The sequence below is a fragment of the Actinia tenebrosa genome, unplaced genomic scaffold (genome assembly GCF_029948245.1).
Source record: "Actinia tenebrosa isolate PJP-AT-01 unplaced genomic scaffold, QUT_ActTen_1.0 PGA_scaffold2__45_contigs__length_23673736, whole genome shotgun sequence".
Lineage (NCBI taxonomy): Eukaryota > Metazoa > Cnidaria > Anthozoa > Actiniaria > Actiniidae > Actinia > Actinia tenebrosa.
This window is the reverse complement of record NW_028292579.1, coordinates 20784675-20799152: the sequence shown is the minus strand read 5'-3', so window position 1 is coordinate 20799152 and position 14478 is coordinate 20784675. Positions and strand designations below refer to the sequence as shown.

General features: G+C 38.6%; 1 protein-coding gene across 1 annotated transcript in view; it reads left to right on the top strand.

Annotated features, from left to right (window-relative positions):
- LOC116296419 (importin-4) overlaps positions 1-14478 on the top strand; it is a 40587-nt gene that overhangs the window by 5806 nt on the left and 20303 nt on the right. Inside the window, exons 10-30 of the mRNA XM_089034457.1 lie at positions 207-356; positions 841-894; positions 1366-1475; positions 2298-2332; positions 2683-2756; positions 3125-3263; positions 3853-3920; positions 4482-4528; positions 5177-5231; positions 6131-6182; positions 6950-7029; positions 7904-7947; positions 9043-9154; positions 9524-9615; positions 10055-10132; positions 10299-10356; positions 10717-10822; positions 11373-11563; positions 12845-13024; positions 13187-13240; positions 13673-13827. Of these exons, the coding sequence (XP_088890583.1) occupies positions 207-356; positions 841-894; positions 1366-1475; positions 2298-2332; positions 2683-2756; positions 3125-3263; positions 3853-3920; positions 4482-4528; positions 5177-5231; positions 6131-6182; positions 6950-7029; positions 7904-7947; positions 9043-9154; positions 9524-9615; positions 10055-10132; positions 10299-10356; positions 10717-10822; positions 11373-11563; positions 12845-13024; positions 13187-13240; positions 13673-13827 (1934 nt within the window). The remainder of the gene's footprint in view (positions 1-206; positions 357-840; positions 895-1365; positions 1476-2297; positions 2333-2682; positions 2757-3124; positions 3264-3852; positions 3921-4481; positions 4529-5176; positions 5232-6130; positions 6183-6949; positions 7030-7903; positions 7948-9042; positions 9155-9523; positions 9616-10054; positions 10133-10298; positions 10357-10716; positions 10823-11372; positions 11564-12844; positions 13025-13186; positions 13241-13672; positions 13828-14478) is intronic.

Here is a 14478-nt window from a genome sequence, read left to right as displayed (position 1 = left end):
ATCGTAATTTCTATTCTTTATAACCCTTCTCTCGTGTTCTATCAACCCCCGCGTGCTTTTTATAGCTGCACACAGCATGCGCGTGCGTTTTCTATTTCTTCGCTATTAGATTCCACACGGTATACGTTCGACGTCTAAACTGGACCTAAGACAATTACAAGTCAGGTGTTATTCACGCTCAGAATTCCTTTACCTTTTAATTGCAGTCGTTGATTAAGAACAAACTTATCATGCCCACACTAGCTGTTGTTTTCCCAATCATGGCTGCTGCTCCCAGTGAAGAAGAATTAGAAGAAATGGATGAGGAGTTGGAGGATGGGGCAGAAGCCAGTAGACCTTGTGCTGTAGCCTCACAGGTGTGTTCTTGTCGACAACTTGCTTACACAGTGCTCCTGTCCACTTCTTTAAATTTAAAAATGTAACTCAGTAAAAAAATTGGTAATGGAGAAGACCTTGTCAGAAAAAGGCGAACCTGGCACGGTCGTTATTGCTGGTGGCAAAGTTTGTGTTGCAGGTTTTACAAAGCAACTTTATCTTCAACAAGACTTTAAGTTAAGGAGTCCACACATTATAGAATTCTGACCTGCAGAACACTGAGAAGTCGTATTTCATTTACTGAGCATTATGCTATCATCATTTAACATTTTTACAGTGAAATATCTTGCACGCAATGACCCTTTTTACGTCTCAACTTTGTGAGCAATGTTACTGATAACAGTTTTCAGAGGTTGGAATATAGTGCATAATAGAACAGCTGCAACAGGTATCCACGTCATTAATGTACACCTTTGTCAAAGGTACCTTGCTTAAGTTGACCACAAAAATATATATTTTTGTTAGGTTCTGGACAACCTTGCTTTACATCTTCCACCAGAGACACTTATTCCTCCACTGGTAAGTACTTGCACCGACTTGCACTCTTAGATATGAACTATTCTCGACTTTGACATCCCCATAATCCTTTGCGTCTTTGGGGGTAACCAGAGGTTAAAAACCCACTTAAAAATACCTTGTTTGGAATCCAAAGATAAAATGAAGAAGTAAAAAACAGAAAAAGATAGAAGCTTGAAGACGTTTAAGGTAAATTTTAAACATTTTTCGTAAGTCGCTACATTTTCTGTAAGACCAAAACTCTTCATGATCTGTACACGCAAAAATAACTAGGAATAAACTGCTAATCAGTATTGTACAGATAAAAGCAGGTATAGTATAATTTCAATTAAGAAACCTTTCAATTTGGGACAGTTTTTTGATTGCTTACCACCCAAAGACGCAAGGCATTATCGGGATGTGAAAGTCGAGAATATTTGTATAGGAATTTACCAATCTTATATTAATGAAATTCAATGGAACAATTATCTTCAGATGGAATTTATCCAGCCAGCGGTTGGAAGTGCTAACCCTTACGAGAGAAAAGCAGCTCTTATAGCATTGGCAGTTCTGGCTGAAGGTTGTGCAGATTACTTGAAAAACAGGTACTGGTGTATCATCACTATCAGCACAGACTCTATGAACAATGCCACAACATATAGGCTATCAACACCAACAACATCATCAACTTTAGCAGCAGCATCATCAGCACTGCCACTAGCATCATCATCAGCACCATCACCTCAAGCATTATCATCAAAACTAACACGACTACCACCAGCATCATCATGAGCACCATCACTACCATCGACATCATCATCAGCACCACCACCAGCATCATCATCAACACCATCACCACCAGCATCATCATTACAACTACCACCACTACCACCACCATCATCATGAGCACTACCATCGACATCATCATCAGCACCACCACCAGCATCATCATCAACACCATCACCACCAGCATCATCATTACAACTACCACCACTACCACCAGCATCATCATTAAAACTACCACCACTATCACCACCACCATCATCATGAGCACCATCACTACCGCCGACATCATTATTACCACCACCAACAGCATCATCAATAACGCCATCATCATAATGATTATCATCATCATTACCAGTGCTGCAACGATAACCACTATCATTTCTACTTCACCAGCATCGTATATCAATATCATCATCATCATTATCATCATCATCATCATTATCATCATCATTATCATCATCATCATCATCATCACTATCACTGTACTTGCGTCCATCATAGTCACCATCATAAGGGACACCCTTTTTAGCGTATAGTTTTGTATATATCAAAACCAAGAATATATCTTAAATTTTATGAGATTAACAACCCTCAACGTTGTGCTACGTTTTTTATCAGCTTCATTCATCTGACATTTTCAGGTACCTAGAAGCGGCGCTTGAAACAGTTTGCAGAGGTAAAAAATAGTTATGACAAAGATTTACACTGTGAATTGTGCTTGCACATTGTAAATATCTAACGAAATTGAAAAAAAAACATTAAGGCATATATAGTAACTATTTACTGCTTACTGCAAATACCAGAAATTATGGAAACAAATCGTTAGTTTCTTTCATGATGTCATCCAATGTCATCCAATGAAGTCATACAATATGGCAGCCATTCCTTTTTTCTACTTTATTTCTTAAAAAATACTTCCAGCTATTCGTTGTTTTTGTAGGTGGATCCCTTACCTTTTGTAAGATATAATACTTACGAGAAAACAGCGTATTTTCACTTTTCCTCACATCAAGTATTATTTTCCAGGGTTGTCTGATAGTCAACACATTGTCCAGAATGCTGCACTCTTTGCTCTTGGACAGTTTTCTGAACATCTTCAGGTACAGAAACTTATTTTTGTTTTCCCACTCTGTTACATCTACGACTAGGGGAATCAAGGGTAGCTCAGTTGTAGTATATTCGCCTCTACCTCTAAGGTCTTAAGGTTATATTCTTTTTACCACTCTATTCCATCTACGACTAGGGAAATCAAGGGTAGCTCAGTTGTAGTATATTCGCCTCTTACCTCTAAGGTCTTAAGGTGAGACCATAGAGGTGAGTGGAGTCCGTTAGGTCTCTCCCTTGAATGGAGACTCTTTCTCCGGGTTCATTGCTAAGAAGCTAAATTCCAAGTCGATCTGTGAGTTAGCCATGCCCTGACTTAAAACATCCCAGAGGTACTTCTCATTTTCTTTTCCTTCTTTTTCAGCCGGACATTAGTGCATACAGTGAAAAGATTCTTCCAATTTTGTTTGAACACCTTGGGCGTAGCACCATGAACAACAAAGACCAGTGCCCTAGCGCAACGCGGACATACTACGCATTGGAAACCTTCTGTGAAAACCTAGGTACTTTTGCCTAAGTGCTCTATCGAGACTCTACTCTTGTAAACAGTTAAGGAACAATATAGACCTTCCCGAAGTCTCTCGACCCCTACTTGAATAAAAAACTCCCGAGGGAGAAAAGAGAGTTTGACTTGGGGCAAGTCTAGGGACAACACCTCCTTGGGGTATAGAGCCTAAAAATTCCAAATTCCCGCCAACAACTTCTTCGACTTATTGGCAACTCATCGCCAATCCACTTATACCCTACGATCACTCACTAACAACCTACCACCCTACGGCCATCCAAAACAAGCCAGCAACTTCTTTGAACCTATGTTCAACCTACCCACCACTTTTCGTCAATCCGAGAATGATATGTACCCTGTTGTTAGTGCAACGACGATGATTTCTTAGCTTGTTATTCTTTAGCGATATCATGTGCTGTTATTCATGACAGGTGCTGTAGTATACTTTTAAAACTGCTGTGTATTCAAAGCTCTAGAGCTTTACCACTTGTACGTCAAAGATATTTTCTTTGTCATAAGTGAATCGAAGCAGTTTTTTTGTTCTTCAATGCGGAATACCTAATTTTACTCCTTATTTCTGGCTACAGGCGAAGGAATACTACCATATCTTCCTGCTCTCCTAGAAAAGCTTTTAACGGTACTATCAACATCACAGGTGAGTCACGTGATAATACTTACAGATTCTGATTGGTTCACTAAGATATAAGCCATTTGACGACCAGTTGTGTGATTGGTCCAAAGAAGAGGTCATTTGGGATGTAGATTTTGGATTGGAAGGAAGCACAAAAAAAGATATGCACTCCAAATGGTACTAGTGACATGGTGCCCATCATGTGTCCACCTCGCCCAACATTACCAACGATTTTCCAAAAGTGGAATCGGAATCTACTTTTGCAACGTTGCGCACAACAAATTCCATCGTGTGAACACCTCTGCAGTGTTATTGGTACAATGGTAATAATGAAACAAGAAATGATGATCCTTGTGGCAAATCGCATCGCACAGACACGGCAGGTGGTCCATGATTGACGTCCACTAAAGCTTACTTGGTCGCTACGACGATTCCGCGAGTGCTGTTGAAAAGCACTGTAAAAGGCGTAGTCGCTGTAGTCTTTTGCTTGAAGTAAACATTGCCATCTCGTAGCAACTACTAAGGGCTTTGTAATGAGTTTCGAAAATTGAAACTGGTATGAATTTGCATGGTTTTCTATTTCAGAATACACATCTAAAGGAGCTGGCTATAAGTGGCATCGGTGCTAACAGGTGAGAATTTTAACATTTCTAACGGTTGAAGTATTTTTATTTGAATACCTTTTGCTTGGTCGTAATGTTTTCTCATTTCAGACCACGTGTCATTCCCTAGAGCACCATAGCTTTGCTTAACGGTTGCACATAAGAAGACACAAATGCAACTCAAATAAAGAATCTTATTGTCAAGGGAATGACACGTGGTCTGAAATGGGAACATTACTCCCAAGCTATAGCTTAACCTTAATATTTCGGAATTGCAAATCCTCAAAAGCGCTTAGACCAATAAACCTCTTTAGATTTTGCGTATCGTTTTCCCATTTCAGATCACGTGTCATTCTCTGGATACGACTCGAACAAAGAATTTATTTTCAAGGGAATGAAACGTGGTCTGTAATGGGAATAAATTACGAACAAGCTAAAGTGATCCATTATATTCAAAAATCAAATCTCACTTGCAGCAAGATGTTCCCATCTTTGAGCTAGGAATTAATTAAACTGGTCAAAAACAACTACCAAATTCTCTCTCTTAACGTGGCTACACATGCTTCCTCCTGCGCGCAAGTGTCTTACTTACCAAACAAATTGCAGTAACCTTTTGCTTAACATCTTATAATAAAATGTACTTTTTATTGAAGTATTTTTCCTTTGTTTTAAAGCTAGTGCAGCAAAAGAAAACTTAGTACCCTACTTTCCTCAAATAGTGGAACTTATCAAGGTAAGCGTTTTGAATTCTTGACATCCATGTAGCAACACCATAACCGCCATGTTGGTAAAAACGGTTATATTTGGTTTGTTCTTTATATCATCCAATACTTACTTACTTAAGCTCATCGCCCCATAGAAGCACAGACCATCGATCACTGTTCTCCATCATAAGCCTCGTTGTTGTAGTACACTTTTCTCCAATGTTAAGGTGTACCTTTTCTCCTATGTTTACTGTGCAGATACTCCAACCGGGACCACTTTGATAAACTAGTACCATTAACCAATCATATTGCGATATTTAGTTTAATATTTTTCAACCAGCCAATCAGATAGCGCATCGATATTATAAGAGCGTGAGAACGTGATAATCTGATTGGCTAACGCTGCTATCAGTTCAATCTCTGTCTAGTTTACTGTTATCTGATTGGTCAGTTTTATTTAAGTGGTCCAGGTTAGTGCGTCCGCACAGTAAGACTGTCGTTAGAAAACTTCTTGATTCGAATCAAAAATATGGTCGAAATACTCGAGCAAGGTTCCTTGTTTTGCTAAATGCTATTCGTGAATGGTCATCCCTCAGAGTTTACGCAAACTTTCTTTTTCCGGGAGTTCTTGACTCAGTTGTGTTGTCATTCTGTCCTCATTAAGCGCACGTTTGCATGAACTAAATGTCAAAGTTTCTTGTAGAAGTTACGCATTTTGAGATATTCAAATGTCAGCGCTTTTTCATAGCGGAAAAAAACCTTTGAGACATGCAAAGTTGAACTGATTTTGGGAAAAAATATGTTTTCAAATATCCGAATTTCAACCAGTTTTTGAGAGGAGAAACCTTTCAATGCTTTGTGATCAAGTATTCATTATTAATAAGACGTCCAATAATGAAATACTCTACTTTTGGTTGCTTGCCTTCAGGTTTACTTAACAAGCACTGCCGATGGAAATTTACTTCAGGTGCAAACTATAGGTAAGTATTCTGATTTACACTCACGACTGACTTCGTAAGGTTAGTTTATTTCGGGATGCTTGCCAGTCAGATCACAAAACATCATGGCTTTCGTTGTTAAGTTGCAAAAAAAACCTTACTTTGGGCTCATAACGATTTTTTTCCCTTTCCTTTACGTGAAAAATGTTTTAACATTAAGTAACGGTTACTGCGCAAAAGAAGGGGTTTTGCCAACCAAGTGGATTAATCACTAGCAAACGTAGACTTCCTTTCTGCTTTATTCATTGGTTCAGAATGTCGCCAAATCCAAATCAACCTTTCCAGGACCTTTTACACAAGGATGAAGCCATCTGTCATTCCTATTACAGTGCGACTACATCAACCGAGGCCACCCAAACAAATTTTAAATCAAATTCACAAACCACATTTTAAACGCTGCATAACAGATGAATCGATGAATTCTGGATTTTAAACTGTTTTTTGTTTACTGCTGATCATACACAAACTCGTATAAAGTAAAATATATGATTTGAAAGGATGAAAAATGTAAAAAAATTGAACAAATTTTCTATTGCTTAAATACTCAATCGTAATTGGCTAAATTGTATGAAATTTTGTGTGGGTGGCCTTGGTTGGTGTAATGTGTTGGTTGGTTTAGTCGCACTATAATATTAACTTATGTCAGCCGTAATTACATTGCCAATAAACCGTAAGGTTGTCAAGGCGATGGAACATCGTTAAGCAGCATAGTGCGTACAATTTTTAACTTGTGTTCCTCTTGATATTAGATACTCTGGGAGTCTTAGCGAGAACTATTGGTGCACAAAACTTTCTTCCACTTGCAGAAGAATGTATTCAGCTAGGGCTGGTAAGATGTGACTACTTGATGGTCTCATACTAATGTACCTTGAAGGCACGGACAAACGGTGCAACATTGCGCGCAACCTGATTGCAGGCAATGTTGATGAAGTAGGATAGTTTTCTACTTCAGCAACGTTACGTGCAACAAATTGCGTCGTGTGTCATGGCTCGCAACATCAATTGCATGCAACATTGCGTCAATGTTGCACCGTGTGTCCGTAGCTTGAGATGCGCAAAGGTTATGCAATATTTCATGCCAGCCGAAAGGCTAAATGAAAAGATGTCGTAATGCTCCAAATTACATACAGAATACACGACTATCGTAAATGACTGCTGCTAATTCTAATGAAAGTAATAAATCCTCAACAAGATATGAAAACCAGGCCACCAAGGCTTCCAGTGATAAATACGTACAAAACTCTCTATTTTGGATTTCTCAGAACTTCTTTGGTATTCAGTCAAATCTTACAAAATATTCTGGAAATAGTTTTCATGAAGTACTTTATCAAATAGCATTAATAGTGAACTCATTTTCTGGTAAACTCATTTTGTTTATCAGAAAAAGCTGAGCCATAATTGGACAAGGAACCAAAAACTTCCAGGCACCGCAACCTAGTGGTCAGGGCCCGGTTGCATAAGTTCTCTTAAGATAAAAGCACTCGTAAGTGGTCTTAGTACAATGGCCTATTGTTACCGTTGCTCTTATCTTAAGAGAGCTTTATGTAAGCGGACCCTGCATCCAACATTTGCATACCATGAAGACGCGACTTGACGCACTATCCAATCAAAATGATTGGACCCATCATATTAACAGTCTGTAAGACTCTGATAGGCTTGAGGATTTGCTTTTTAACATACTGGAATTTTATGTTTGCAAACAGAATCTTCTTGCGCAAGACAGGGATCCCGATCTAAGAAGATGCACGTAAGTATTACAACTTTAACCAGAAAAATCAACAATACCTTTTGTTCAAGATGCAATAAAGAAATTATCCATGTAATTCTAAGACACTATTTGGATTTCTTTGTCTTACTCTGGATTACTCGGGTTTCGTGAGGTTGTTGCAATACATGCAGGGTTCCATGTCACTGGAACGAAAATGACGCAGCGATGATGCTGAAGTATTTTCAGTACAACATCCCATTATGCGTGCAATTTCCATTCATACTTAAATTGCACAAGTTTGCACAAATTAGTAAGTCCAATAGACTTCAATAGGCTTTACGCTAATTTGTACAGTTTTGTTAGTTAACTTTTTCCAGACTATATGGTACTACTGTAGCTACTAAGAGTTCACTAGTTGCGAATTATCTCGCATTTCACTGACCTGGAAGAGTTGCAAGGAGCGCACAATTATCTTCCTTTACTGGAGACCTCTTGCCTTTCTGACAGCGCACTAACCGCACACACTTGCTTCCTAAATATTTCATACCCTTCGTTGACTATAACTTATGTTACAAGGGACGATTCGCAACGGGTTAACTTTTATTCGCGGTACGGGTTAACTTTTCGCGCTAAGTTCGTTCAGAAATAAAAATTTTACACGGGACGATTATTACCGATTTTTTAAAGTAACATCGTCCTCAGTGCGCGCTCAGTCTGCCCCATCAAAACAAATAAACCGAGTATCATATATTGTATATTAGAGTATTGAACTGCATTTTGGGTATGCGTTGCGCGAAAAAACTTTAATGAAGCTGTTACACGAATCAACTTGCAAAAAATTCGCCATTCGGCGTTGCAAGTTTTTGAAGCTGAATCAAAAACTTGCAAGGCGTTGCCGAATCCGAAAATTCGTGTACGTGGCATATTACTCGGCATCAACTTTTCGCGCTACGGCGTACCGCGAAAAATCGTCGTTACAAGTCGTCCCGTCTATCATCAGCTTATAGACCCCTTGCATTGATTTCCTAGAGGAATTTATCTGGGAGACAAAACAATAGGCTGCCTTTTCTTATGCAAAAAAATCCCGGGACTCAAGGTGTATATAGTTGATTTACCATGCTACTCTATCTGCAGGTATGGTTTGTTCGCATCTATTTCAACTATCTTGAAAACCGATATGGAGAAATTCTTACCAGACATAATGAAACATATGGTCGATTCTTTACAATCTACTGAAGGGATCGTGGTAAGAAAATGCAAATGCGTGATATTTTCTAGAATTTTAATTGACTGTTTTTTTCTCGCGCAATGTGATTGGTCTCACAGTGCCGTAACCTTTGCGTGACCGTGACCATGCCATGTATCTGATTGGAAAGTAAATCCTCGCGCAACATGATTGGTCTGACGTATGCCTTGCCGTGTAACGACCCTCATGGGCTATTGACTCATAGCCAATCGAGCTCGAGGACTAATCGCTAAATATCGTACTTCACATCAACTAGCTGCTAGACTGCTTTTAACTTAGTTTCTGAAATATAAGGAAATTGCGTGTAATCTTTTCTGTAGTTTGTACATAAACATCGACGTGCTCAATTTATTTATTGGTTGTTTCTAGACACATTACGCAGAAGAAGACGATCCGTCATTCTTGCTGGAAGACGAGGAGGTGGAAGACGAAGAACTGGAAGATGATGAAGACATTACCGGGTCAGTCGTGCTTTCATTTGATACAATTCTAACTTCAAGAAACGAGCGGTTTTCATGTGAGAGGGAAGCATGTTACAAACCTACAATGCGCGTACGGTGCAACAGCCACAACCGCTCACACTAACATCTTTATTATAGTACGACTGCGAACAGACCCTAACCCTAATGGTGTTTTATACCTATACTACCACAATCCTTTTATAACTCTATTTTCATATTTAAATGCCAAAACTCCTTTAAGAATACCAAGACAATAGTGAAAATTAACATGATAAAAAACCTAACGAAAAGGCTTCTGGAAGTGTAGGTGTAAAGGGCCTTTACAATCGGCAGCCATGAGGACTGGATCGATAGATTTCCCCGCTTGACCTCGCATTCAAGCATAAAGGTCCATATTTGTTATGGTTATATTAATTTTGGTTTCCTTTTTGATCTACAGATATAGCGTGGAAAATTCTTATTTGGAAGAAAAAGAAGATACGTGTAATGCTTTAGGAGAATTAGCAGAAAATACAGGGTAATCAAACTATCATTGTTAAATAATGGAAGAAAATGAAAGAAAGAGAAAAATGAAAATGGGTGAAAGAACAAAAAGCAAGAAGGAAGGACGTAGAAAAGGAATATGATATGACATGAATGGCAGTTCGCAAAAGAAGTAATGAAAATTTCTTTATGTTTTCCAGCATCAAGTTCCTTCCATATCTCGACGAAGTCTCTAAAGAGGTTTTACGGCTAGTACAAGTAAGCAGTCAGTCCGTGTCAAGGATGTTTATATTATATGAACATATAACATTTATAAGGATATAACACTTAAAAAAGAGAAGTGACATTTAAAGTGGGGAATTGTGAGGTTTTACGGCTAGTACAAGTAAGCAGTCAGTCCGTGTCAGGGATGTTTATATTATATGAACATATAACATTTATAAGGATATGACACTTAAAAAAGAGCAGTGATATTTAGAGTGGGGAATTGTGAGTGGGAAACGTACGGCACTGACGTACGGCACGAACACGGTACGACATGCCGCAACATTGAGAAACCTTTTCGTAAAAAGGATTGATTTTCCCATGATTGACTGTTGACGATTGTTTTGTTTCTAGTTTCCACATACAGGAGTGCGTAAAGGTGCTGTAACAGCCTTGGGTCAATTCTGTGTTGTTTTTCATAAGGTCTTGGAAGAGAGTCAAACTCAAGATAGAACACCCTGTAAGTCTATGCGCTTGCTTGTTATCCAGTTTTGTTTTGTTTTGTTGTTTTTTGTTTCGTTTCGTTTTGTTATTTTACATGTTATGTTTTTTTTTTGTTTCGTTTTGTTAGGTTTTGTTTTGATTTGTTTTGTTTTGTTTCTTTTTGTTTTGTTTTGGTGTGTTGTGTTTTGTTTTGTTTTGTATCGTTTCGTTTTATTTCTTTTTGTTTTGTTTTGGTTTGTTGTGTTGTGTTTTGTATTGTATCGTTTCGTTTTGTTTCTTTTTGTTTTGGTTTGTTGTGTTTCGTTTTGTTTTGTTTCGTTTCGTTTTGTTTCTTTTTGTTTTAGTTTGTTGTGTTTTGTTTTGTTTCGTTTTGTTTTATTTCGTTTTGTTGTGTTTTCTTTTTGTTTCGTTTTGTTTCGTTTTGTTGTGTTGTGTTTTGTTTCGTTTTGTTTTATTTCGTTTTGTTGTGTTTTCTTTTTGTTTCGTTTTGTTTCGTTTTGTTTTGTATCGTTTTGTTTTGTTTTGTAGATAATTCAATTGTAATCTTTTTTACTTTTTGCTCCTAGTGCAACGTCTTGTTGCTACAACTGTTAACCTCTACATCACCGTCATTACAAAGGACAAAGATAGGACAGTAGTCATGGCAACTCTTCAGGCGTTGAACGAGATGCTAACGAACATGAAGGGTGCTGCGCTGGTCGGTGAAGGTCACGTGGACTCCATCGTTGCGGCTGTAAGAGCTATATTTCTTCAACAGGTAAAAAGATTAATTTTGTAAGTCGTTGAAAATATCATAGAAAAAAAGATTTAAAAAACCGCGCACATGTCTCTGTATTGTGAAACAAACACCTAGAAGCTGTAGACCTCGAGAGAAGCAAGATTGTTTTTAAGCAGCTATTTTATATTGCTTTTATAAAATATTTTTAAACGATTTTGCGCAAGCACGTCTGTGAACTTTGATATAAACACGGTAGCCAGCCAATTAGCGCTCTTTATATTTCAGATGTACCCTGCATCGAAATATTGATGCCCGCAACTTTGCACTCGAAGAACGTTGCGTTTCTCCGCGTGGCAGGTTGCTTAGAGACAAGTGGTTCATATCAGTTTCGTGTGGGTTTACAGTAGGAAAGGAAAATATTTGTTCCTGTAGCCTGTCTATGTCTCTTTCTGCTTTTCCTGGAAACAGTAAACTGCTCAACTATAATGTCTCTCAGTCTTGATGGCACTTGCCATGCTTGTCGTGAGGGTTGTTGACGATTTTGGTGCTTGTTGCATGTCAAACCCAAAATGTATTATGGATCATATGTAATTAATGTCAGCACAAAATATATCGGAAAAACGCACGAACAAAGAGATTCTTTATGTATTTATGAATTAACTGTTATAAATCTCGCGTTCTAATTGGTTGGGAGCCCGTGCTTGATGAGAGCACACAGCAAACGCGTGCACTTTCAATTGCGTCATTACTATCTAAATAAGCGGTAACTGTAATTTGTATTTTATTGTTTTTTATATGCTTGCTGTGCTGTGTGCAGTTATGAAGCACTTGGGGACTGGCAGAACACTCGAGAAGTGTCGAGAAGCACTTCTCTCGTGTTGTGCCAATCCCCACGTGCTTTGTAACTGCACACAGCACGCGCGCGCGTTTTCTATTTCTTAATATTATTGTGCATTTTGGGTTTGCTATGCAATACGAACAAGACCTTCTAATGCATCTACCACTCCTGGGTGTACGGCATTATGCCTAACAGGTTTTGCAACCCAATTGATAAAGGCACCCGATAGATCGAATTCAAACTCAGAAGTTGATTTTCGTGAAGGGAGGAAAACCGGAGAACTCGGAGAAATCCTTGAAGCACAGGAGAGAACCAACAAACAACTCTACTCACATACGACACCGAGCCTGGCAGGATTCGAACATGGGTCACATTGATGAGAGACGGCGCATTATGAGCAGCTCACACTACCCGTGCTTCCCCAAACTCTATTGAAATAGTGGTATATTCAGTCTAACGATTTTTGATTTTTTGATTGTTAGACTGGATGTCAAGAAGACGAAGACGAATCATATGACGGTGATGACGATCAGCAGGCGGAGTTCGACGCCATGTTAATCGAATACTCGGGAGACTGTCTACCAGCCCTTGCTAATGCTATTGGTGGCCAAGCCTTCGCTCCTTACTTCGCAGGATTCATGCCACTTCTTCTTAAGAAAATCGTTAGTTGTCTTGTCTTTTGCAAAATATTTCTTATCTAATTGTTTATCTTCCTGTTGGAGGTAATAATAACGCATCTTGAACAACGTTAATGCCACTTTTGATACACTCTTTTTGAATGTGTAAATTTCATTAACTTTGGTCTGATCATCTGTTTTCTTCAGCGCAAGTCGTCACCAACATCAGACAAATCGTTCGCCATTGGTACCATATCAGAGGTAAGCTGAATTTTTTTCTTTCTATTCTAGCAGCATTATGGACATTGGAGTTTCTTAAATTTAAGTGTTCTTCCCATTTGCCACACCGTTCTTGTCTTATTTGATTTATACTGCTATTAGCATAGGTGGATTTAGGTGGGGGAAAATCTCAATTTTGGGACTTCTTAATCTGGCCCATCCCAAAACCTCATAAATGAGACTAGGTGACTAGGCGAGCAAAGACGCATGGGATTAATTCCTTAATCAAAAAATAATTCGCTATCTGATTGGCTATTCGTGTTGCCTCAGATTACATCGAGATGGTTTAACAGACTGACAAATAAGATTGGCTTATTTGCGCAATCATTGGAAATTACTAGTGAAATAGCCATTCAAAACTGAATTGATAGCATTCAAAATGTAGCATTATTTTTATATTTTTTTATTTTCAAGGTTGTTTTGGCACTTGGCCCAGCGACCATTCCTTTTGTCCAACACCTGTACCCAGTCTTTGTTGGAGCACTCAAAGACCCGGATGATGAAGTACGAAGTAATGCTACATATGGACTGGGACTACTCGTCATGAATGGCGGTGATGTTATGGTTCCGTATCCTTATCAAACAGTAAAATGTTACTCTGTTGGTTCTTCCTACATAACTCGCCAAAATTATGTTACGACATTACGATTTATTTTTCTTATTTTCTCTGATTATTTACAATCGTTATCTCATTGTTCCTTCCCAACGCCCTATCCTATACTACTCTTCCATCCTTTTTACTTCTTTTCCCTTTCCTAGCTTTTCTCTCTCTCCATACTCCGAATCGAAGTGGCAACCTATTTTGAAATAACTATTGTTCTGGACTGACTAGACTCTCTTACATGTGAATACAGTTTTGTGTTTCCACGTGAACATGAGGCTAGTCGACTTAGGACTAATAGTCATTCAAATTGGTTGTCATATTTCAATTTGGTGTATTCTTTTCTCTTTCTTACCCTTTCCAGCTAACTCACAGATCGAACCCTGAAACAACGTCTGGCCTGATCTAAATCAGGGCACGGCTAACTCACAGATCAAACCCTAAAACAAACTCTTGGCTGATCTAAGTCAGGGCATGGCTAACTCACAGATCAAACCCTGAAACAACCTCTTGGCTGATCAAAGTCAGGGCAAGGCTAACTCACAGATTGAACCCTAAAACAACCTCCGAGCTAATCAAAGTCATGGCATGGCTAACTCACAGATCAAACCCTGAAATA